Genomic DNA, 25,752 nt, shown 5'->3' on the forward strand with positions numbered 1-25,752 from the left:
GTTGGTTGCCTTCTAGAGCGAGTAATAGGCTAAGCGTCGTGTCGTGTCAGGGAGACAATGAGCTTTATTGAAAATATTTAAGTCATCCAGTTATAATCAAACTATTCTCTCTTAATACAAAGATGTGCAAATTTTTTACGTGATCCAAAAAAAAATATTAATATAGCAAAGGAAAATATCAGCAGTAGCGCTAAATAAATATGATAGGTCTACAATAAGGATGCATAAGACGAGAATACTTTCCAAATAGTAGCTGAGCATGAAGTTTAACGTGAAGTAATTGCCTTGGATGAGCAAATTACCTATTTATTGTTAGACCACTATATATGTTCTTTTGCGATGTGGTTATCCTTGAGAATTGCTAGTAGCTACATCTTAAATATGCACCAAGTTTGGGATCTTGACTGATTAAAACATAGACTTAATCTATAACTGAATGGTCCAATCTTACTCCCTGTCTCAAAATAGAAGTCATTCTCGCTTTCCGAAAAGTCAATTTTTTTAACTTTGATCAATTATATATAAAAGAATATTAATATTTATAATACGTAATTAGTATCATTAGATAGATCGTTGAATATGCTTTTATAATAAATTTATTTAGAGATATAAATATTGCACGTATTATCTACAAACCTAATCAAAGCTGAGAAAATTTGACATGCACGTATCTCATAACGTCGTTCTTTGAGTCATGTCCCATATCAGCATGATACACTGGTTAACACAATGAAAACACGGCTTTGCTATGTTTCTACTCTGAGGGAAAACGAACCACCCAGTATCGTCATGGATGGCAGGATGGGTCAGGCCCAAAGTTAGTCATGAGTGGCAGGATGGGTCAGGCCCAAATGGCGCAGCGAGGGTCAGGCACAAGGGGCGGTTCACTTTCTGGCCGATGCTTCCTGGTGCAGCGTCGGAGCTGAGATTGATCCAATCCGAATCCGAATTATGAGGATATGGATAAGAACTTTTAATATTCATGCGGATATGGAAAATTCGAATTCAATTTTGAGCGGATGCAGGGTAGAATACGGAATAGGTAAAATCCGGTGGATATGGATTATCAGCAATTTCTATGTAGATTATCCGATGTTTAAAATAGGATATCCGAAAGTTTTTCTTCCTAGACTAAAGAATTTGGAATTTAAAAAAGTTTGTTAGCAGAGAACTCTTTATTTTGTGATATGGTTGTTTGATGTCCTAATTTTAAAATTAAGAATTTGCTAGGTGTTATTGTTTATTGGCTAATAACTTATCATTTTTTAGTGAAAATATCAAGTTAAGTGTTAATTATTAGTGTGATAACCGCAATATGGAATGCAATGCAAGATTATTATCTATTGCTTGTTCTTGGTTCTTTACTAAATCAATTCTTGACAAACTTATAATTCTCTACGTATGCACATATTACTCAACTATTTAAATCCGTCTCCGATCTGGTTTCGCTCCATATCCAGACCACTTCCGACATCCGAAAAAATCCACATCCGTGTATTATCCGCTCCGCACCGAATCCGAAAAAGAAAAACGGATTAGGATATGAGAAAGGCATTATCCGCACCGATCCAATCCGTTTTCATCCCTAGGTGAGATCAATGCCTCGTGTGGCCCATGTGCTTGTCCACTGAAAATTACCGCCATGAAGATTACCGGCACTAGTCACCGTATTCCTCCGTCTAAAGATAATAATTAACGTATCTCATTTTAATAAAAAAACAAATGTTGTAAATGCTAAGTAATAATTATCCCAGTTAGATATAAATTCATACAGAGATAAAACTTGTATCAATAGATTTATATTCAAAATATCTCTACATTTAATATTATTTTTTAAAAAAATAACAACGTATTTAAAAAAATTAATGGTTGAAATCTATGTTATAGTCTTTTCTCATCAAAATACTGTGTATCATCTCGTAATGGAGGGAGGAGTAATTTCAAGACGTATATGAGAATTGACACCATTATGTTTCCCTTAGGATGTTCCTGTGTTCAACTGTTACTCCGTTTCTAAGTATAAAAGAATCTTTGAATTAGAGATTCCTTAAAGACGACCTAGATCGGAGGATTTTTATTTTATACTAGTATCAAAAAAAAATCATTCTAAGGGATCTTTGTCTCTTCCTCCCTCTTCCTTAATCCTCCAAGCGCACCATTGCCTTGAGATTCCTTGCCTAGGTTTTCCTCCTGTTCTGACTGCCCTCTGCGTGTTTGGTACAGTTTTGCCCAGTGTGTCCACGAAAACCCCAAAACCCTAGTTTCTGCTAGCCCTTGTACCTTGTGTCCACAGACTTTCCGATCGCCTTTGGAGTGTTGGCAGTGCGGAGGCGGGCTCCCGAGTGGGGTTTCGATGGAGGGGGTGGAGGGGATGTTAAAGAAATTGCAACTGTCGTCGGAGGAGAAGAGAAGCATCAAGTTTGAGGCGGAGGCAGGGAGCGGGGAGAATGATCGCCCACCTCAGGCAGTCACGAAGCTGTTCTCGGAGAGGAACGTTCGTCCTGATGTCATTGAGCAGTCTGTGGGGTGGATTTGGTGTCCAGTGAGGGGAATCTCATGCAAAGATCTTGGAGATAATGTCTTCTTGATCTCGTTCAACCAGGCGTCGGGTTTGAGGAGGGCATTGGATGATGGCCCTGGATGATTTCAAAGGAACTCCTGGTGGTTACGGAGTTTGATGAGGCGAAATTGGTGGATGAATTTGACTTCTCCGTTGTTCTGATCTGGATGCAGGTGGAGCGCCTTCCTCTGGGTCTGATGAATCGGGCAGCAGCTAGGGCGATTGGTGATGATGTTGGAGAGTTCATGGAGGTGGATGCGGATGGAAGTGACTTGGCGACGGGCAAAGATCTGCGTCTCAAGGTCCGGATGGATATCCGTAAACCTCTCCGTCGGGGCATCTTAGCGGATATGGGACCAGACAAAGGAGATCGGTGGTGCCCGATCACTTATGAACACTTGCCTGATTTCTGTTACATTTGCGGGCTGATCGGTCATGTAGATCGCGCTTGTTCGAAGAAGTTGGGGAAGGGTGAGAAAGCCCCATACAATAGGGAGTTGCGGTATATACCACCTCGTAAGCCGATCGGGGGAATTGGAGGATCGGGGTCGTGGAGAGCTGGGCGTTCTGATAGCTGGAGCAGTGGAAGCAAGTCTCGGTCGGATGGTCCTTCTTGGAGGAAGGATGCTGAGAAGGGAGATGTGAAGGTGATCGAAGGAAGGAAGGATGATGGGGAAGAGGTTACAAGCCCTATAAAGGAGATGCAACTCTCGGAGAAGACCCTAGGTGCAGTGAGGACTGAGCTGTTTCCAAAGGAGTTGGGCGATGAGCATAGTAAGGGGCACGTGAACAGTACCATGCAGAAAGCCCAGAATACTCCGGCTGTGAAGAATAAGGAAGGGGAGAAAGATAAATTTGGGGGTAAGTTCAAGAGAGTCGAGAGGAATGGCAAGCGGCAGATGGGGGAGACGATCCCGGGGGAGACACAGAAGAAGAGGAGAGGTAGGGGAGAGGATATGGATCTTGATGACCAGGCTGAGGTGAAGAGGTCCAAGCGAGGTGTTTCGGTGGAGAAGGCGTCCGAAGTTGAAACTGTTGAAGCGGGGCTGTCGGAACAGCCCTGCACGTCCCAATAAACATAATAGCTTGGAACTGCCGGACCGGGGGTTGGGAAACGCCCCGGCAGTTCGGGGGCTTCTTCGGTGCCATATAGCCGAAGAAGCTGACATTCTTTTCTTGTTGGAAACAAAACTAGACGAGAAGAGGATGATTGTGCTCAAAAAGAAGTTGGGTGTGGAGAATTTGGAGGTGGTGGATTGTGAAGGAAAAGGCGGGGGGCTTGCTGTGTTGTGGAGGAGAGGAATCAGTGTGGTTTTGAAGGGTAAATCGAAAAACCACATTGATGTCGAGGTCCTAGAGACTGGTGGACAAAAATGGTGGTTTACTGGGATTTATGGCGAACCCGAGTTGAAGTATAAAACTTGGGAACTTATGGAGTGGTTGAAGGATCAAGACAATGAACAACTCCCCTGGCTGTGCGCGGGACATTTCAATGAAGTCCTCTTTCACCATGAGAAGGAAGGGGGGGTTCCGAGGGCTCAATCTTGTATTGATCGCTTCAATGGTGCTTTGGAGGTATGTGAACTCGATGATCTTGGTTTCTCTGGTGACATTTTCACTTGGAGAAATAAGCAAACCACAGGTAATACACATATAAGGGAGAGGCTCGATCGAGCAGTGGCAAATGCGAGATGGCGTATGAAGTTTCCATTTATGCATGTGAAAAATGGAGATCCCTATCACTCGGATCATAGGCCTGTAGTGCTGTCAACTGAGATGATCCAAAGGGGCGGAGGAGGTGGATGTGGTTTCAAATTTGAAGCGAGTTGGATAAAAGAGGAGGGTTGTCGAAAAATTATTGAAGAAGCGTGGGCGCTGAGAGAGGGCGTTGGGTGCTGCTTAGGCGAGAGCCTTAGAGGAGTAGCGGCTAGTCTGAAGGATTGGAGCGTGAATGTTTTGGGAGATTTAGAAAAACGTTTAAGGAAGACAAAGAAGGAGCTTGAGAGATGGAGAAGAGAGCCAATTAGTGATGAGTCGGTCAGGAGGGAGGCGATCTGGAGTTACAAAGTGGACCGGCTAGAGGAACAAATTGATATCTATTGGAGACAGAGAGCTCATGTGAATTGGCTGCAGTTCGGGGATCGAAACACGACTTATTTCCATAATGCGTGTTCAGCTAGGAGGAGGAGGAATAGAATTGGTAGTTTGCAGAGGGAGAACAGGAGTTGGATGTCTGATGAGGAGGAGAAGAAGGTGTTTATCTCTAACTATTTCTCCCAGCTTTTCAGGTCAAGTGTGGGAGGCAACGGGGAGCACTTACAGCAACTCCTAGCTGCGGTGCAACCTGCTGTCACTCCAGAAATGAATGCCATGCTTACTGCAGAGTTTATCGTGGAGGAGATCAAGGGTGCACTGGATGCCACTGGTGACCTGAAAGCTCCCGGTCCAGATGGAATGCCGGCCATATTTTTCAAGCAATATTGGGACGTCGTGGGTGAGCAGCTTACCAAGGAGGTGATGACTGTGCTGAGAGGGGGCCGAATGCACCAAGGGTGGAATGACACAATCATCTCGTTGATTCCGAAGGTGGAGCGGCCACAAAAGGTTACTGATCTACGACCCATCAGCTTATGTAATGTGGTATACAAGGTTATTTCAAAAGTCCTGGCCAACAGACTAAGGGGTGTATTACCTGATATTATTACTCCTAACCAAAGTGCTTTCGTACCGGGAAGATTGATATCCGACAATATTCTTATAGTTTATGAGTTAACCCATTATTTGTTGAATAAGAGAGAAGGTAATTTGGGTTATGCTGCCATCAAATTAGATATGAGCAAAGCCTATGACAGGGTTGAATGGTGCTTTTTGGAGAAAATGATGCAACATTTGGGGTTTAATGAGCAGTGGATCTCTTTGATTATGGAGTGTGTAACTACAGTGAAGTATCAGGTAAAGGTGAATGGTGAGCTTACAAACAGTTTTACTCCTGAAAGAGGGCTGCGGCAGGGGATCCCTTATCTCCCTATTTATTCCTACTTTGTGCCGAAGCATTTTCAGCCCTGCTGAAAAAAGGGGAAGCGGATGAATTGATCGCTGGAGTGAAGGTCTGCCATGGTGCACCAAGCATATCACACTTGTTGTTCGCCGATGACTCATTAGTTTTGATTCGAGCGAATGAGGGGGACTGCGGCCACCTGCAGAACATACTCCAACTCTATGAAGATTGTTCTGGACAAGTGATAAACAAAGCAAAGTCAGCAATTCTGTTTAGTAGGAACACAAAACCGGACCAGAGGAAGAAGGTGTGTGACTTACTACAAGTTACAAAAGAGACGATGAATGAGAGATATTTGGGTCTGCCGGTGCATGTTGGGCAGTCCAAGATGAAAACCTTTGCTTATCTGAAAGATCGTATTTGGAAACGAATGCAAGGATGGAATGAAAAATTCCTTTCATGGGCAAGCAAAGAGATTTTGATCAAGGCCGTTGCTCAAGCTATCCCTACATTTGCGATGGGCTGCTTTGATCTCTCTAAATCCTTGTGCGATCAAATTGGTGCTATGATTTGCCGATTTTGGTGGAATCACCAGGAAGGAAAACATAAGATCCATTGGCTGAGTAAGGAACAGATGCTCAAACCGAAAGAAGAAGGAGGGCTGGGGTTTAGAGATATCCACCTATTCAATTAGGCAATGCTCGCTAAGCAAGTCTGGCGACTATGGCAGCAACCGGACTCCCTGTGCTCGCGGGTTCTGAAAGCCAAATACTTCCCCCATACATCCATTCTGGAAGCCAAGCCAAAGACGGGGATGTCTTATACCTGGCGAAGCATTCTTGGGCCTTGTTTACGAAATTATTTGGGAAATGGTATTGTAGCACTTTCGTTGTTATTTGGCAATTAGTGTCCAATCATAGTCTAATTAAGCTTAAAAGATTCGTCTCGTGAATTTCGTCTAAACTGTGTAATTAGTTTTATTTTTTATTTATATTTAATGCTTCATGCATGCGTCTAAAGATTCAATGTGACGGAGAATCTTGAAAAATTTTGCAAAATTTTGGCACTTGGTGGACTAGATGTGGTGAAGAAAGGCATGATTTGGAGAGTTGGTGATGGGGCTGGGCTAAATATATGGTCGGATCCTTGGATTCCAAGGGAATTTTTCAGGAGACCGCGAACACCACGAGGCCATATTCTACTCTCGGAGGTGGCCGAATTGATAGATCCTTATACTGGACAATGGGATGTGCAGTTGGCCCGAGACACTTTCTGGGAAGAATATGCTGAGTTGATCCTTGCGCTACCTGTCCATCAGGGTCGGGACAATAATCTTGCATGGCATTATGACAAGCATGGTGTTTTCAGTGATAAAAGTGCTTACAAAGTGGCCCGAGCTGATTTCTTGAGGAACAAATGCAACTTTGGACAGCAAGGAGGAAGCAATTGCAATCCTGGCGGTCCATGGAAAAATATCTGGAAGCTGAGATGCCCAAATAAAATCAAGCATTTTCTGTGGCGATTTGCACACAATAGCCACCCTTTGAGATGTAACTTAGCTCGTCGGGGCATGAAAATCTGCACCAGATGCCCAGTTTGCAATCATATGGGAGAAGATTTTTTGCAGGTGCTCTTCAGGGGAATCCATTGGCTACGGCAGTGGGCAAGACTGCAGCGGCGTGATGATCTACAGGACCAGCTGATCCTTGTTGAGCAGCATTTGGCAACTTCAGCCCTGCATTTCTTTAGTTACAGTGAATGATTATCTACTAGGTTTTGTGGTTTTTCTTAGTCAGGACTTCTCTTCATGTTTTGTTTCCCAAAGTCTGGATGTGAGCTTCTCAACCTTGAAAGTGGTGTGCTGTGAACTTTGTAATAATGAGCCTGATTCTACCTCGGTAGATGAAGCCGAATATAAACTATCCTTTATCTAAAAAGATGGAGGCCATCTGTTCTTCAAATGCCGAGTGGCAAAACTTCTCTGGCGTTTGCTGGGCATGGAAGCTGAAAGAGTGGAATTGGCCTCTATTCAAATGGCGCTAGGAAATGTAGAGTTTATTCTAAAAGCCAGGGAGCACAAGAAATTGCTGATGGTCATTGCATTATGGATCATTTGGACAAAACAAAATATTATCAGAGAAGAGGGGAGGCGGCGAAGTGCCCAGGACCTCGCTAGATGCGTTGAGTTGTATGCCCATGAAAATCTTGAGCAGTCCAAAACACCGGTGGTCAGGCAAAATTGTCGGCGAAGTCGCTGGACAAAGCCCCCTGTGGACATTCTAAAGCTGAATTGTGATGCCTCCTTCCATTCTGATTCGGGGTCAGGCAGCTGGGGTGCACTGATCAGAGACAGCGATGGCGATTCGGTGCTGCCAGGAAGAGGACGAATGGACCATGTATTTAGTCCATTTCATGCCGAGCTAATTGCTTGCCTCCAAGGTACTCAAATGGCAGTGAACCTTTGTATTGGTCGGCTCCAGGTAGAGTCTGATGCACAAGTGGTGAAGGCTATAAATTCGGATGTCTATGATATGTCAGTAGTGGGTCATTTGGTTGATGAAATCAAGTCGCTGGTGTTCTCAAACTTTATTTCTTTTGAGTGCGTTCATGCTGGTAGAGATTGTAATAGAGCCGCTCATGAGCTGGCTGCGCTGGGTCATTTGCGTAACGAGGGTGAGGAGGTGATTACCAACTCTATCCCTGATGCTGTACCTGTGATCGTTGCTAACGATTTGATAGCAAACGAGTAATGAAGGAGCCCAGATTCAAAAAAAAAGGATTTTTATTTTATATAAAAAATACATGACTCAACAATCTATTCGATCCTCTTTCTATAGTTGGCTCACGCATTATACATATGATGTAATATAATGCATTCTAGAAATTTTAAGATAAATTAAGAGAGAACATTAAAAAAGAATGTATCCTTATTTTATTTCCTAATCAGACGCTATCATCAATATGATTAATAATAATTGATTGGTAAATAAAAAATATTTAATGTAAAATTGGTTTTTGTCCCAAGAATACATTATATTTGAGAATAAATTTTGAATGAACGCTCTGTATTCCAGGACAGAGTAGGATCCATGCAAGGACTGCCAAGTTCATTTAAAGACCCACAATGTAGGATCTTTCTATGTTTTTCAATCCCATGTTTTGCAATTGCATTCTTGTACACCTTATTCAACCTACTTCCAAGAAGTGGCCAAACAATTCTCAACGACTATACAAGCTCGACTCCAAAATGTAAAATAGTACTCCCTCAAATGCTTGACATTTCTCTAAAAGATCTCAGCCAAACAGTTTAGATTGGAAACTTAAAAAGATATTAGGCAAAAAAAACTCTTTGAAAAATGCTAAAACAATGCAGTAGTCAAAACTATATTTTCAGGACTACAATCAAAATGTATCATAGGAATCAAATTTTCAAAACCATCAATAAGCAATTTGGCAACTTTTTAGATTTAATTTGAACACAATAGATATTAGACAGATATGGACGAGCGAATCATGAGCTATTAGGTAAACAGGCACAAACTGCGACAAGGGTAGTAACAAAACTCATAACCATGTATGGCTCACACCCCATGTTCTATATCAAAATAACAGAAATGAGTCTTAATAGCACCCTGGATTTAACCAATGAAAATAACAGTACTAAATCGACCAGACAAACATTGCTAGCACAGTTTAGTTGTTCAAGCAATAACAGCAATAACGTGACCAAAACGAGATATTTTAAGCTCCCACTAGGTATCCCTCAAGCAGACACAGAACCAGCCAGACACCTCATTTCTTCTTGGCAGCAGCCTTGGTCACCTTCGCTCCAGTTGGGTCCTTCTTCTCCACACTCTTGATGACTCCGACGGCCACCGTTTGCCTCATGTCCCGGACAGCAAAGCGACCAAGAGGAGGATACTGAGAAAAGGTCTCCACCACCATGGGCTTGGTGGGAACCATCTTCACCATACCAGCATCACCGTTCTTGAGGAATTTAGGCTCCTTCTCAAGCTCCTTGCCAGACCGTCTATCAATCTTGGTAACCAGCTCAGCAAATTTGACAGCAATGTGTGACGTGTGGCAGTCCAGCACTGGGGCGTAGCCATTGCCGATCTGCCCAGGGTGGTTCATGATGATGACCTGGGAGGTGAAGCTAGCAGCCTCCTTGGCAGGGTCATCCTTGGAGTTGGAGGCCACAAACCCACGCTTCAGATCCTTCACAGCAACATTCTTAACGTTGAAGCCAACATTGTCACCAGGAAGGGCCTCCTGGAGAGCCTCATGGTGCATCTCAACAGACTTAACCTCAGTAGTAAGGCCACTAGGACCAAAGGTAACAACCATACCAGGCTTGATGACACCAGTCTCAACACGCCCAACAGGAACAGTTCCAATACCACCAATTTTGTACACATCCTGAAGAGGGAGACGCAGGGGCTTGTCTGAAGGCCTCTTCGGCTCATTGATCAAGTCCAGAGCCTCAAGTAGGGTTGGGCCCTTGTACCAGTCAAGGTTGGTGGACCTCTCAATCATGTTGTCACCTTCGAAACCAGAGATGGGAACAAAGTGGATCTTGTCAGGGTTGTACCCAACCTTCTTCAGGTAGGAAGAGACTTCCTTCACAATCTCATCATAACGGGCCTTTGAGTACTTGGGTGTGGTGGCATCCATCTGTAAAACAGCAAAACCCGAACAATACCATTAGTTGAACGAGATAAGTGACCTAAACAGCAAGCAAACAGTAAAAAATGCAGGTCGACTACACTTGCTCAAGGAATGAAATTTCTTGGGGGTCAACAGAAATAACCGCCAGGCAGATAAACATACTTCACAAATTTATACATGCTAACTAGAGCAGGCTATAAAAATATAAAGCACGCAAAACTGGTGCATGCCAACAAATCCTACTAATTAACAAAGTAACAATTATAATCATATAAAGACAGTTAAATTATGCAAACTCTCATGCTTTAATTACATATGTATTGCAAGTATTCCAAGAACTTCAGAATTTCTAAAAACAAGTGGAATCATAAATTTAAATGATCTATTGGAAAATTGTCCTGGAAAAATCATATTAGATTATGAAAACTGATGAAAATGAATTGCTATCATACATTAACATGTAGGAAGCAGATGGCCTAAATTAGCTATTTAATCAGAACGCAAATACAGTATCCAACTTGAAGACAGTATAATTGAGTGCAGATAAATATTGCTAGACTATTCAAGCACATAATTACAAGCATCTCAGATCATGAACCAGACTAGAGAGGAATTTCTGGAATCATACCTTGTTGCAGCAGCAAATCATCTGCTTCACTCCAAGTGTGAAAGCAAGGAGAGCATGCTCACGGGTCTGGCCATCCTTGGAGATACCAGCCTCAAAACCACCAGTGGTGGAGTCAATGATAAGAACAGCACAGTCAGCCTGGGAAGTGCCAGTGATCATATTCTTGATGAAGTCACGGTGTCCAGGGGCATCAATGACAGTGCAGTAGTACTTGGTGGTCTCGAACTTCCACAGGGCGATATCAATTGTGATACCTCTCTCACGCTCGGCCTTGAGCTTGTCAAGCACCCACGCATACTTGAATGACCTCTTGTTCATCTCCGCAGCCTCTTTCTCGAACCTCTCGATCACACGCTTGTCAATACCACCAAGCTTGTAGATCAGGTGGCCAGTGGTGGTCGACTTGCCAGAGTCGACATGGCCAATGACCACAATGTTGATGTGAGTCTTCTCCTTACCCATGGCTTAAGGGAAATGTTACACTGCTGCTTACATCAAAATTAGCAGATAAAAACAGTTAGAAATAAATATATGTACATCCAATTTAGCAGATAAAAACAGTTAGAAATAAATATATGGGAATAAACCAGAAATCAAACAATCCCCAAGAACAGGAAAAACTAAAGTGGAAGTACCCCACACACGTAATATCAGAGATCGGAAACTGAATCTAATGAACAACGCAACAGTAATAATCTATGGCCGAGATTCAGTTGCAAACTGCAATCAGGTTTATATACGGAGTACATACGAAAGGTAGATGAGGAGGCGGAAACAAAACTACTCCAGCACATGAATCGGCTCAGTTCAAACACGAAAAACAGAGTTCAAGTGTCTCAGCCACGTAATATCATAGATCGGAAACTGGATCTAGTCTAGAACAACGAAACGGTTATAATTTATGGCTCAACAGTTGTAAGCTGCAATCAAGTTCATACATAGACACTAAATAAAAGGTAGCGGGGGCGGAAACAACACTAGATTAGAAATCCAGTGCATGAATCGGCTCAGCTCATCACACATAGACGACAAACTCTAATCAAGTGCATGAATCGACTCACCCCATCACACATAGACGACAAACCCAGTAGATCTGGGCATCAAACGAACAGGCTCAAAGCACAGCGAAAAGAGAAGGAAGAGAAGCGCGCTCAAAGCACAGCGAAAAGAGAAGGAAGAGAAGCGCGCGCGCGCGCGTGCGGCAGAGTACCTCGTCGGGCGTCAGCGAAGTGGCGTGGTTACGGCTCGCCGCTGATACGGTGATGGCTCGTCGGCTACTCCCGGTCTGCGGCGGCCGACTGCGTATGAGGGTTTGTGAACAGGATGGAGCTAGGTTTTTATAAGGAAGGCGCCCTAGGGTTAGGGCATGGATGAATGGGCTATTGGGCCCAAAAATAACTTCATGGGCTACAAATGAACAAAAACAAAAGCGTCCGACCTGCACATTCTACTCCGTGTGCTACAAGACGTCAAGACCCAAAAGACCCGACCAACCACGTATCCTTCCGACCAGCTGATACCGGAATTTATGGACAGGTTATCCGGGAGATTGAGGAAGACAGCTTTTAATACTGTCGAGTTTATACATGAGCATAGGGACTTGAACACTGATGCTCATAAAGTAGCTCGTAGTTCGATCCATGCCGAGGTAGGGTGACATGTGTGGTTCTTAAATCCATCTGATGGTGTATAATATGTACAATCCTCCTATTTGAATAAAGAGGGTGGTATTGCTAAAAAAAACTAAAATGAAACATGAAAATTAAATTCAAAAAAGTATTTTGGTCGCTCAAAAAATTTCAACTTTTGGTATACTAGCGCGGGTCCTGCGTGCGAGTGGGATAGAGGACGATGGGAAAAGAAAAGTTGAGGGAGGAGACGTCGTGAGCGAATTCAACTGCAGAAAGATTTCGGAGGTACGGGGATCCTAGATTTAAGAAGTTTGAATATATGCTTGTTATGCTCTTATAGATCTTTAGATACCAGTTATACTCTAATGTCATATAGACTAGAATTTTAGACTTTAAATATAGGTCTAATAGACCAAATATTTTTTTGTCCTAACGAGGGCTCGTTTTCCTTTTGCAAAAGGGTCCTTTACTCCTTTGACCGTTCAAGCAACCCATATAGGTAATTTTCTTGGAAATGGAAAAAATGATAGATTTTGGAAAAATAGCTGGTTGGAAATTCAAGTTTGGCTATTCAATTTTAGCACTTATATGTAATTAATAACCAGCAAGGGAACATCTCTACTCCTAAAAAGCCCATAGTGGAATCGTCAACACCTTCTTCGTCCCGCTAGGCTTCCTTTGCCCTGCCTACGATCTGACGTCCCATCTCCGTCCACGTCTCCTTGAGACCCTGACCCTGTCAAACTCTCCTCGCGTTCCTTCTCTGCCGCCATCGCCGTCGCCAGCTCTACCCTTCGAGCTCCCCATCCTTGCCAGCTCCGCGCATGGCTCTCCTTACCCTCTTTGATGTCGTGTGCTGCCCCAAAGACCCCGCGCCGCCTCTGCCATCACCACCACCACCACCGCAACCCGCTTTTGTCTCTGCCAAGCAAGGAGGAGGCGACGAGGCATATTGTGGCACAAGGAGACAAGAGAAGAACCCCTACACAACGCCTTGCACGTTGTTGTCGCCACCCGTCCTCCTCCGGCACCGGTAACAGCGGTTGCGAGGGCACGAGGAAGTTGAGCTCTCCTCTGGTGCCGAATACGACCAGGTGAGTGTCTGCCTGTCCCGAATCTAGCTGCTTTGAATGGCAACACCTCACAGCAGTCTAGAACCTAGCTACCTTGAATCTAGCTCGCTTGTTCCTCGTAGTATCTAGGTCCCGTTCGCTTCGCTGCAAAAATAAATTGAAACACTGTTTCCGGCTGATTTGTTGTGAGAGAAAACATTGTTCCGGCTGAAAAAGACGGATTATAAGAGAAGCGAACAGGATGCTAGCAGCGGTTTGCCCTGGCCCAATGCCGCTGTAGACCATGTTCGACCTCTACATTCTCTGCCGTGCAGACGCCACGGCCTCCGGTTGTCCCGATGCAAGCCACCACCACAAGTAGTACAGCGAGGTCACCCCAAAGCTCAGCCTATCACTTTCACCGTCCTACCAAAAATTTTGCCTTACGCATTCCTTACCTTTTTCAGGCATTGAATTAATTTACTGGTGTCAGAAAAAAAAAATTGGTGATAAGATTTGCATTCAAACAAAAATAATCTAGAGGACATTCATGTCTACTTATTAGTATTTTCTAAAACTCTGCCTGAAAATCTGGCCTTGTATATTTATGCAGCCAATTTTAGACCATCCACAAACCCAGATAATTTCATAGTATCTTTGTGCTCGAGAAAAAAAAATATGATGTACCTATTCCAATCTCACAATCAGAGGCAGTATCTCCCAGGGCATAGCACTGCATCTGCAAGGTTAGCATTTAGCATGTTGCATTTTACTTGATTTTGTGTGCAACAACACACCTTCTAATGAAGCAAGCTTTGTTGTCTTTTTTTTTAGAGCGTGCTTAGCACGTATTTCATTAAGAGGAGATGGAAAATAAGTACACGTCCAAGATCACTTCACGGCGAGGTGCCATTGGTGATTGGGTAAAACACAGACACAAGGCACCGCTAGACGTTAGAATACACTTGTAACTAACTAAAAGACTAATTGAGCGACTGGTACAAGCTGATGCTAGCGATGCGCAGCGCCGATCACAGACAAGCTGGTAAAACCAGCGCTTACCCAGCTGTGCGCTTCGTCGACGATGAGGAGGAGGAGCTCCTGCGGTGTTCTGGAGACCCTGTCAAAAGTTGGACGATTTCGCTCCTTCCAAATTAGGTTCCAAGACGTGAGCAGCACCGCCGAGTCGAACTCTTTTCTAGCAGACTTTGGCACACAGCTTCCTAGAGCGCAGCCACCAGTCCACCAGGGTTGCCTCAGCTTGAGGAGCGATGCCCACAAACCGACCAAGTGAAGCAGACGATACCAGGTACCTCCCTGGCAAACACGCACGAGGTGAGAAGATGATCCGATGTCTCGCGGCCTTGATCGCACAAGACGCAAGTGGCGTTTTATTGTAAGCCATGGCGCCAGCGGCGCTCTGCCGTCCAAAGCCTGCCGCGAAGAGCGATCTCGAAGAAGATCTTGACTTTCGGCGGCACCTTGACCTTCCACAGTTCCCTTGCACCCATCAGCGACGACATTCCGATGAAGAAAGATTGGTAGGCCGGTGAGGCAAAGTATTTCCCGTCCGCTGTCCAACGCCAGATGAACCGGTCCGGAACCGTTTCCTGCAGCTGCACATGCTCGGTCTTCTCCCAGACCAGGACATAGTCGCAGAGGACAGGAACCGTGAGCGCTCCGACGATGTCCCTTACCCAGCAGGGCTGGTTCAGTGCTTCCCGCGCGCACCGTCCTTCCACGACGACGTCGGTCAATTGCGTGGAACAGGCTCGGCGTGACGTAGCAGAGGCGCCCATCCGGTAGCCAGGAGTCGGTCCAGAACCTTGCTGACGCTCCATCGTCTAGACGGACGAAGACCGATACCCTGAACATTGCGCTCACGATGCGTTCAATCTTTAGCCGGAAGCAAGGCCCAGGCGGAGGTGGTCTCTGTCCGGCGCAGCCATTCCCACATCAGTCGCAGTGCGAACAGGAGCACCTTGAGATCAGTGATCCCCAAACCACCAAGTTCCTTTGGTGTACACACTATCGGCCAGGCAATTTCACATTTGTCACCAGCTGCAGATTCAGTTCCTGTCCATAGGAACGCTCGGCGTCCATGTTCCTGAATTTACACCCGTGCATCAGATAATCGTTTGGTGTTGCTATAGCATATGCATTGCAATAAAGAGAAAATTGGGGAGATGTACAGGAGTGGTACAATGTAGATTTGCTACACAGAATGACGACAATACCCACACTGCGAGCTTCGTTGCAAGGTAGAGAAAAGGCTTCTCGAAGTTGTAGTTGCTCTTGGCAGAGATCTCGTAGTACTGGAGATTCTTCTTCCTGTGGTAAGTCACCGACTTGGCCTTCACCTGCCGGTTCTTCACATCCACCTAGTTGCCGCACAGGACAACCGGGATGTTCTCACACACCCTAATATGGACAATAAAAGGTGTACCAGATCAATTCAGGACACCAAAATAAGAGGCACGTATTTTCTACAAATCGAGTCAAACTTTCAGCACGGAAACCAACGACGACAATGAATTAGAGACAGAGGGAGTACTATTAACCATGTATCAAGTTAAAATACAACTTTATAGACTTTTTTTATCCTCTTGCAAAGCATAGTAATATATATTTAGACGTTAATATATCATGAATTTAATTTTTATATACTAAAAATCAAGTTCCGAAAAAACCATAGAAATATGTAATTCTTATCTATCATTGCATACCATCGGGCTCTATCCATTTCTCTCATGCGTTCTTTAGCATCGTCGACTATTAGGCATGAATTGGTAGCATTGCGGGCACGTACTCTCGAAATTGACAAAGATGTACACAGTGCATTCAATGGAATATCACAGAGAATATCGTTACATAACTCTACTGGTAGTGTTAGGCTCCGTTCGGCTTGCTAAAACTTGGCTAAAAAACACTGTTCTGACTGAAATGTTGTGAGAGAAAAATACTATTCCGGTTAAAAAAAGAAGCCAAACAAACCGGATGTAAGGTAAGCTGAACAGGGCCTCCTGTTGATACACGAGAATAGCTATTTTCCATTGCATTCACCTGTAGTAATAGAAGGTCACCAATGCTTTTTTAAGCACTCAGCGGTACTAACCTAGCTGTAAGATGAACTAAAAGACTTTTATAACCTTTAAACTGAAAAATTAAGAAGCTGTTCGGCTGACATTAATTTCATACTGTAGCAGCTAAAAACACTGTAGCAGATGTTTTTTTTAAGAGAAAAACGCTGCTCTGACTGAAAAAAAAATTGGTCAGCCAGCCGATTGTGGCCAGCCGAACAAGCCGTAAATCGGAGAGCAAAGATCATGCAAAAAGCTTATGTATATCATGACTAAGTTAGAATGTCTCCAACGAGGGACTCATATGGACATCTAAAGTTAAAATGGGTAACAAAGACCCAAAATCAACCTCCAACATACTACATATACTGGAGACCTATTTTAGGTTGTCTGATAGACACAACTCAAATATGAGCATCATCTCTCCTGGAACCCTATTTGCAGAAAGAATTATCTTTTAGGTCCTATTGTTGAAGAAGATACCGAACGGGTATTGAACTCTTTAACTATAGCGCTGCTCAAAGGTTAAATGGGTCTTATATTATGGATGATGTTGTTAGAGATAGTCTTAGCTAAAGCTATCGGTGCCACTAACTGAAAATCAGTGGTATGCAAGTCTCTACGCCTTAAAAACACAAAAAAGAATCAATAATTGTTACTGAGCAGGCCAAGCAATTGATTTCGTACGTACAACTTTTGCTCGTAGCTAACATTAAATTAAAGCGATGTAATTAAATAATTGTTATTACTGAACAGGCCAAGCAAAAAGGCAGGCATGAATAAACAAAGATCTCACCAGGGTGCTCGTCACGGACATGATGGTTTATGGTTGGACTAACGGTTTTTGCTAGCTATTTACTAACCGCCGTGTGCCGGTAGCCGGATTCAGATAGGCGCGGTAGGTGATTTCGGGTTTCGGCAGCATCATCGTGCGCGCACTCGCAGATCAAAGTCTAGATGGCGTGTGTCCTCTCACCATGGACTTCTTGATTTTATAGAGGAGGCCCAACAAACACAAACACTTGATCAAGTCGGCCTGGACTCCAAGTCAATCCCCTTTGCCGATCCGTTCCGTGAGACGCATATCCAGAGCACCATAGACCGGGTGACCATATGCTTGACTCTCATTCTCCTTTGTCTCTGTGTGTTCTTTTTCCGTTTGTGTTTTCACGTGTTTTTTCCTCCACAGCAAAAAAAACACAAAAATAATAATAAAGGAGAAGACATGAAAATAAATCAGAAATCAAAAACACAAAATTAAGAAACACATAATTAAAAAAACGGAAAGAAACAGTCCAGATCTCGGAAACAAAAGAACGGAACGGACAAGAGATCGGAGAAATTATATCACACAAAAAAAAGAAGAAACAAATCGAAAACTCACCTATCCCTAATAATAAAGAAGCAAAATTTTCGGCCATTTTTTTAAACTCAGAAACTACTGAATGGAAGGAGCCAAAGTTTGGGTTAGAATTCCAAATTAGCTTTCGGATAGATCTATTTGGAGTAGGATTCCTAACTATTTAGGTTACCTTAAGAGCTGTATGCCTGCGGGTTATATGTATAAGTCCGGACGGAAAAAAAAACTCTCCGGTAGTTAGAGTGAGATGGAAAAAAAGGATGGACTAAAAAATTTGGTCGGAAATTTTGCCTCTTTATTATTAGGGGTAGATTCGCTAAAATAGGAAAGAGGGGTGTTGCTGTACCATGGGCATGCGAAAACACTCAGTTTTCTTTTACAGTCAAAGTGAACTCTTAGTTAACCTTTTGTTTTTCTAATAAATCATTTATTCATTGTTTAGGATTATGAGAATGTTATTGCGGTAATGGCTGAAAGAGAAAGGGGAGTGTTGTTGCAAATGATGACAGAATAGGTCAGATGAGAGTGACAAATGGTTGCAGCATCTAAACTTTGGACATATGAAGCATTATGATTCGTTCCCAATTTTCTATTTTCCAACTTCTATGCATTGCTTCAAAAAGTAATTACATATTCATCTACTTGTAACTTTTATTGCAGCTCAAGGAAGAACTGTTGCTCTTAACCACCTGAGCTGGAACTGCTTTTTCTCTCAGAGCTACATCTGCACTAAAAACCGTGTGGTCAGTATTAAATTAATAAATAATAAAATACAACTAAAGTAACTATGTCATAATAAAATGTTTCCATGTCAACTTTCAGGATTATTTGATGTGATCAATCCCCAAAATAGCAGCCAAGTTGTATGGGCAATAAAAAGGTGTTTTACCATAATATGTTTTCCATAACTGACCGAACCGGGTTATTTAGCCAATTAGGCATCCCCAATTTATCATTTATATATGCATTCTGAATCTTTTGTAAAATTCATATTATTTTTTGGTTCACATATTCGGCCCAATATAAATGGATGCATACACATATAACTTGATGTGTGTGACTTCCGTTTTGTATCAAAACTTTTTGAGTGGTTTGTAAATGGTCTCAGAGTCCATCAAGCCACCTCTAAGACCATCAGCTCTTCCTTTTTACATAGAAATTACTCAATGTCGATAGATAAAAAATAATTTAAGTGTGCCTAAATGTTACTAAAATCTTGTATATTCTTATTGAACAGACAGGTATGCTTTTGAGGTTGGTTTCACGTAGGCACACCCTTCACAACGCAGAGGTGTTTATGCTCATGATATCTGATTCAACTATTCTGAAAACCAGCTACTTCCTACGTTGAACAGTTGCTTTTACGTTTTCTGTGTTGCATATGTATCTTCAGCTTCGTATCAGCCCACAGATAGCCTGAAGAAAGAGAAGAAGTAGGTTTCAAGGTTCAGATATGTAGAATGCAGCATTATTTGATTCCTTGTGTTCTGGTAATTCAAACCATCATTCCTCTTTGTGCAAATGCTAGATTTGGCACTACTACAATACAGATACCATTGGATGGCGCTGTAGTACCTCTTTCGTTCCCCTAGGGTTGTGATTCCTGCCATGATTTTTGCATTTTTCGGCTTTATCGGACCACTTCCAAAATAGCTTTTCCAGCTTGGAGGGAAGGAGCAGTCACTCTGCTATAGTACTAGATTTCATTTGATTGGCATGTTAGATCTCATTTGATTGATGATGAGGACATGACACATATGCATATGATCATGTTTGGCGCATGGTATGGAGGGTTAGGAGGCCAGCAAGGGTGTCCAAATTAAGAAGGAGGCCCGAGGCTAATTCGGTTCGAGTCTCCGAGGTGGAGGCCCAAAGCAACTAAAGTTCGAACCCGTCTCGAAGTTCAGGAGCAGCACGTACTAAAAATGATGCCCAGGTCGTATACATTGTCCGTTTTGGGCGTTCTTTATATGGATGGAAAGATAATTTCATGGAGCTTCCAATGGAACCAGTCCCACCTTAAAATTCGATCGGAGTCAACGAGAATCGTAGAAACAAGTGGGCATCCAGAATCTATCAGGGTGCTGTTCCACCGTCGCATGGTATAGAGGGTGAGCACGTTCTTAAGTGATCATTTTCATACTTTCGAGAATAGATTGCTACCTAATGATGTTATATTAATTAGGAACATTGGAGAGTGTCACGAGGGACTTAGAGGAAGAGGTGGAGGCGATGATGACCAGCAAGGACGTCCAACAAAAACCGGAGGCCCGGTCCAACATGATTTCGAGTCTGCCTCAACCTACAGGATCAGTCTGCCTTAAACTGGCCACCCAGGACGCATCTGAACTCCGTTTTCGACGATCTACGTATGGTTGGAAAGCTAATTTGATAAGGAAACTAATCCAAGTGGTCTCACATTAAATGCTCTTCAGAATCAACAGGAATCGTTGAAAGAAGTCAGCGTTCGGAATCTATCAGGGTGCTGTGACACCGTCTTTTGGTCCGTTGGACCGTGTATCGTGTTTGGGCCCGTTAGGAGGCACGTCCAGGATAGGTGATGACCCTAAGACCTTTATAATCATACACCGCCGCCGCTATTAGGTTTTGGGTTTTGCTTAGATTAATTTGTCAAGAACAGTTTCGCCGTTCATCGGTTTGTGAGATCCCAACTTCGTGAGATTAATAAATCATCTACAATTTGGTTGCTTTCTTTCTTATTCTTGCTTGTGTTCTTCGTTGCGCAGGCAAGGATTAGCCTTCTTGGCAAGGTCAACTGGATCCGTGTCTCGGTTGATAACCAGAGGAGTTGTGGTGCTAAGATTGCAGGGTTCGATCTTTTGATCTGAAGTCAGATCGGTGTGTCATTCTCCGCCACAACGATGGTTACCTCTACCTGACGGAAGATCGGGACCCTGTTCCCATTAAGTGATAATCAGAGCTAAGGTATATCGTCAAGTTCACATTTATCCCCTAGTTTTGAGTGTTTCGCATTCGTCCCATAGTCCAGTGCCATACTTGTTTTTTCCTGTCTTATAACCTTTCGCGCCATAGCCTTTGCATATTTTAGTTTCAGAGTCCATCGTGTTGAGTTTGTGTCCTAGTCGAGGTCTTGTTGCTGGCTAGGTCGTGTTAGAGTTTAGTTCGTGTATTTTTTCCCCATCGTTTCCATCAAATCTTGGCTTCGGTGACCAATTTTGCGCACATTGTTTCTGTTTTGTCCTCTAATTCGGAGTCAATTCTTAAAACTGGTGTAGTTTTCGCATACGAACTCGGATTTCGACGTTCCATATATCAAAATTGATCAAAAAAAATTTTAGATCCGTTCATCCCCTATCTTGTCGGGGTCGGAGATTTTTAATTTAGTCAAAAACTGGTCACAAGATTCTCTTTTCGTGGTCACAAGCTTTTTGTCATTTTTAGCACGTCTTCTAAAATTTCCACAAGCCATGTCTTTCACTTGTTTATGCTCATATTTTTTGTGGGTACTTCTTTTGTGCTCCTAAGTGAAGAAAAAATATCAAAAAAATAAAAAGAAAAAGTCAAAATTTCTCAAAAAAACAACGACAGTCCAAAAAATAGAAAAAAGAGAGGGACAAAAGAGAAACAATATCTAGAGGAGCACATAGAGAAAGCCAAAATGAGATGTGTTAGCGTGTGCTGTCTGGTTTTTTTTGTTTGTGTTGCTGTTGCCATCCACCATACTTGTTTTTCACACCCTTGTTACCTTGTTATCCACCATACTTGTTTGTTACACACCTGGTACTTTGAACATTTTAGACTAGCAATAAGAACAAGTACTTTGGACTATAATTCAACAATACTTTCTGTTACTGACTTGTGTGCTAGATATACATATTATTTTTTGTGCGTCTTCCAAGCTCCATAAACTCTTCAGATCAGTACAGAAAAAGGGCCTTGCAATCTCGGTACCACTGCCTCACAAATATCACGAATTAGCCGCCGGTTGTACCGTCCACTGCTTGCATTGGTAAGAACTTTGTAAGAGCTTGGTAAGATGCTTCCACTTGCTATGAAAAGTGACACCACTGTAACCACATAGTTATTTGATAGGGATATACTTTTGTGTTGTCTTTTGCTGTCTTCTAACAATGATAGGTTGTTCGTATTCACCGACTTATAATGGTATAGGGCTGATGAGTACATAGAGTGGGAAATTACCATAGATAACATATTTGCTACTCGCTTTATGTGTCCAAGGAGGAAGGTAAAAATACAGCTAGTGTTTTGCGACATTCTGCTTTATCTTGATAGGAGTCTTTAGATCCTTCTGATAAACCTCAAACTTAGAATAATATGAAACTCCTTATGCGAGAAACCTTTGTTAATCCACCTCCTGTTTTGACTTCATATGCTGAGGTGCACCATTTAGAGAAAGAGTCTGTTGTTATTTCTCTTGCTATGACTAACCTTCTGCAGGATAATGTACATAAGCGAGAGGATGACATGGAGGAAAATGAGGATCTCACAACCTCATATGCAAATTCAGAACCATCACTTCATAATGCACCTATTACTCCTGCTGAAAACACAAGTAATGCCCATGGTCTACACTCACAGAAGGTGAAAATTGTCTTAATGTACTAAATTTTTTCACAAACCATGCTATCATAGAGCAATTATTAGTGGAATCCTCTCTTGATTTCTCTTTGTCCCATGATAATTTGCTTGATGTTCCTTGTGATAAAGATGAATTGGTTGATGATACTTCAGTTTTACATGTTTTGGAATCAGTCACTTGTGCTAAAAATAAACATGTTATTCATATTGCTACTAAAACTGGTGAGCTCAAACTGTTGTCTTCTTTACATACTTTGTGTTACATTGAATTTGATGTTTTGTATAACCTAGATTGTTTGGAGGAGAGCTTTTTTAAATATGCTAATTTACCTTGGGTTTCTAAACACACATATCATGTTATTGGCAAATATAACAGTAAGGGACAATATTTGATACATCGAATATACATTCGTAGTAATATAAATTTTTCTTTTGTTGTACAAGATTATGAACGTTTAGAGGGCAGCCATAATAATATAAATATTTTTTCATGTTCCTCAAAGAAACAAGTTCACTTCCAAGAAAGGAAGCATTATTGGTTGCTACCTATGTCTGCTAGACCATCTATTCATGCATTGTCTTTGATTAGTTCTAATCTTTTACAGGATAGTGTTGACATACATCATGTGCATTCGGATCATGGAGTCTACATGCTTGCTAAAATTTTTATGCGAGATGACATGCTAGAAAATTGGAAACATGGTCACGTTCCTTCTCACAATTATTTCAGTTCCCTTTGTCTTCGCAACCCCGTTCTCCTTTATATTGTGCAGGATCAGTTTTACGCACAATCAACGCCGAGGATGGCTTTTCGTAAAGAAGGGGAGGATGATGAGGACATGACACCCATGCATATGACCATGTTTGGCGCATGGTATAGAGGGTTAGGAGGCCAGCAAGGGTGTCCAAATCAAGAAGGAGGCCCGAGGCTAATTCGGTTCGAGTCTCCGAGGTAGAGGCCCAAAGCAACTAAAGTTCGAGTCCGTCTCGGAGTCCAGGAGCAGCATGTACTAAAAATGATGCCCAGGTCGCATACAGTGTCCGTTTTGGGCGTTCTTTATATGGATGGAAAGATAATTTCATGGAGCTTTCAATGGAACTAGTCCCACCTTAAAATTTGATCGGAGTCAACAGGAATCATAGAAACAAATGGACGTCTAGAATCTATCAGCGTGTTGCTCCTTCGTCGGCGATAACTTAATTTAGAGGTGAGCTCGTTCTTAAGTGATCCTTTTCATACTTTTGAGAATATATTGCTACCTAATGATGTTATATTAATTAGCAACATTGGAGAGTGTCATGAGGGACTTAGAGGAAGAGGTGGAGGCGATGATGACCAGCAAGGACGTCCAACAGAAACTGGAGGCCCGGTCCAACATGATTTCAAGTCTGTCTCGACCTCCAGGACCAGTCTGCCTTAAACTGGTCATCCAGGATGCATCTGGACTCCGTTTTCGACAATACATATATGGTTGGAAAGCTAATACAAGTGGTCTCACGTCAGAAGCCCTTCAGAATCAATGGAAATCATCAAAACAAGTCAACATCTAGAATCTACCAAGGTGATGTGACACCGTCTTTTGGTCCGTTGGACCATGTATCGTGTTTGGGCCCATTAGGGGGCGCGTCCAGGGTAGGTGATGACCCTAAGACCTTTATAATCATATGTCGCTGCCGCTATTAGGTTTTGGGTTTTGCTTAGATTAATCTGTTAAGAACAGTTTCGCCGTTCATCGGTTTGTGAGACCCCAACTTCATGAGATTAATCAATCATCTGCAATTTGGTTGCTTTTTTTCTTGTTCTTACTTGTGTTCTTCGTTGCGCAGGCAAGGATTAGCCTTCTTGGCGAGGTCAACGAATCCGTGTCTCGGTTGATAACCAGAGGAGTTGTGGTGCTAAGATTGCAGGGTTCGATCTTTTGATCTGAAGCCGGATCCATGTGTCATTCTCCGCCACAACGATAGTTACCTCTACCTGACAAAAGATCAGGACCCCGTTCCCATTACAGATCATAACAGATAATCAGAAATATTTTCACCTTACCAATACAGAAATATTTTAGTACTTGTTTTGTTGTGGACGCTTTCGTAGGCAAGGTCTATAAGCGCCGCGACATTGTTCATGTTGTTAATAACTATTGTTTATCTATCTCTAATAATAAAGAGACAAAATTTCTGGTAACTTTAGAATTTTGTCCAGCCCAATCATCTACTTTGTTTCGGCCTAAAATTGCTCGGACTCATGTTGGGCCTAATTCTATTCGAAGTCGCATTCAGCCCATGACTTTCCTTCTATTTTCCTTCTTTGTATTCCAATCCGCACGCACGCACGCTACGCCGCCGTTCCCAGACGCCGCGCGCCGCTCGAGTTCTGCCCATGCTTCCCTCCCTCCATGTCTGATGCAGCGCTGCCATCCCCAGACGCCGCGCGCTGCCGCAGTGCCGCCGCTTCTCCCATACGCGCACAGGGCCGAGGTCGCCGCCGCTACTTTTGTCTCCGCTCCTCCCATCCACGCGTAGGTCCGAGGAGATCGAAGTGAGGAAGAATGGAGGAGCTACCTGGCTCACGGGTGCGCCACCCCTCGCCTACCGATTCTACGGTTCATGCCACTGGTGGCGAAACGAGCCAGCCTCGCTAGATCAGGTCACTTGTCGGGTCGCTGCCGCCGCCGCCTTTGGAGTTTGCTGCCATCGCCATCCTTGGAGTTCACCCCGCCACCTCGAGCACGCATAGGAGTCTGCCCCCTCCAAGATCCGGCGACGCCGACTACCTCTGATGACTCCAGTCGGCACCGATCTGTAACGTGTGGATCTGCTCTAGCCCATTGATTAAAGGTTTGTTCTTTTACTCATGCGTCCCTCTAATCCTTCTTACTTATGTCCAATTTTCCATGTCCCAAATTAGTTTCTGCTGGTGCTTGATCGATCCGTGGCAGTAGTACAGATGTTTGGGATGAACAGAAAATGAATTTGCACTGCGGTGCTTATTCATGATGAATAGAACAGATGGATGGATGGATAGGGAGTATAATATAGCAGAGGATCTGTTTAATTACTCATCTGTTATGTCCTAGGTGTTACAATTAGCTAGAGTGTGGGGGTTAGCTAGGTGTTGTATTAGCAAGTATTTATGTAAACTTCTGACTTTCTATCAATTGGACGAGCATGTGTTGTATTGTAGATGGAAAATGGCA

The 25,752-nt window shown here is 43.1% G+C and overlaps 3 protein-coding genes across 3 annotated transcripts; 2 read left to right on the forward strand and 1 right to left on the reverse strand.

Annotated features, from left to right (window-relative positions):
• The first annotated feature begins 3,766 nt into the window (after positions 1-3,766).
• LOC136524216 (uncharacterized) lies at positions 3,767-5,629 on the forward strand. Its single transcript, XM_066517668.1, has one exon. The coding sequence runs from the start codon at positions 3,767-3,769 to the stop codon at positions 5,627-5,629; it is 1,863 nt and encodes a 620-aa protein (XP_066373765.1).
• A 1,926-nt stretch (positions 5,630-7,555) lies between these two features.
• Positions 7,556-8,308, forward strand: LOC136524217 (uncharacterized). Its single transcript, XM_066517669.1, has one exon. It carries the CDS (start codon positions 7,556-7,558, stop codon positions 8,306-8,308), a length of 753 nt encoding a protein of 250 aa, XP_066373766.1.
• A 751-nt stretch (positions 8,309-9,059) lies between these two features.
• LOC136520008 (elongation factor 1-alpha-like) lies at positions 9,060-12,175 on the reverse strand. The gene is made up of 3 exons (XM_066513413.1): positions 12,065-12,175; positions 10,855-11,339; positions 9,060-10,232 (listed from the first exon to the last, which is right to left on the reverse strand). Exons 2-3 carry the CDS (start codon positions 11,314-11,316, stop codon positions 9,351-9,353), a joined length of 1,344 nt encoding a protein of 447 aa, XP_066369510.1. The 5' UTR covers positions 11,317-11,339; positions 12,065-12,175; the 3' UTR covers positions 9,060-9,350.
• Between the last annotated feature and the right edge of the window lie 13,577 nt (positions 12,176-25,752).

Source organism: Miscanthus floridulus, chromosome 18 (assembly GCF_019320115.1).
Source record: "Miscanthus floridulus cultivar M001 chromosome 18, ASM1932011v1, whole genome shotgun sequence".
Lineage (NCBI taxonomy): Eukaryota > Viridiplantae > Streptophyta > Magnoliopsida > Poales > Poaceae > Miscanthus > Miscanthus floridulus.

Coding starts and splice junctions, on each gene's coding strand:
- LOC136520008 (XM_066513413.1), bottom strand. CDS start 11,316: ATGGGTAAGGAGAAGACTCACATCAACATTGTGGTCATTGGCCATGTC. Junction 10,233..10,854: donor TGATTTGCTGCTGCAACAAG/GTATGATTCCAG, acceptor GCTGTTTTACAG/ATGGATGCCACCACACCCAA.
- LOC136524216 (XM_066517668.1), top strand. CDS start 3,767: ATGATTGTGCTCAAAAAGAAGTTGGGTGTGGAGAATTTGGAGGTGGTG.
- LOC136524217 (XM_066517669.1), top strand. CDS start 7,556: ATGGAAGCTGAAAGAGTGGAATTGGCCTCTATTCAAATGGCGCTAGGA.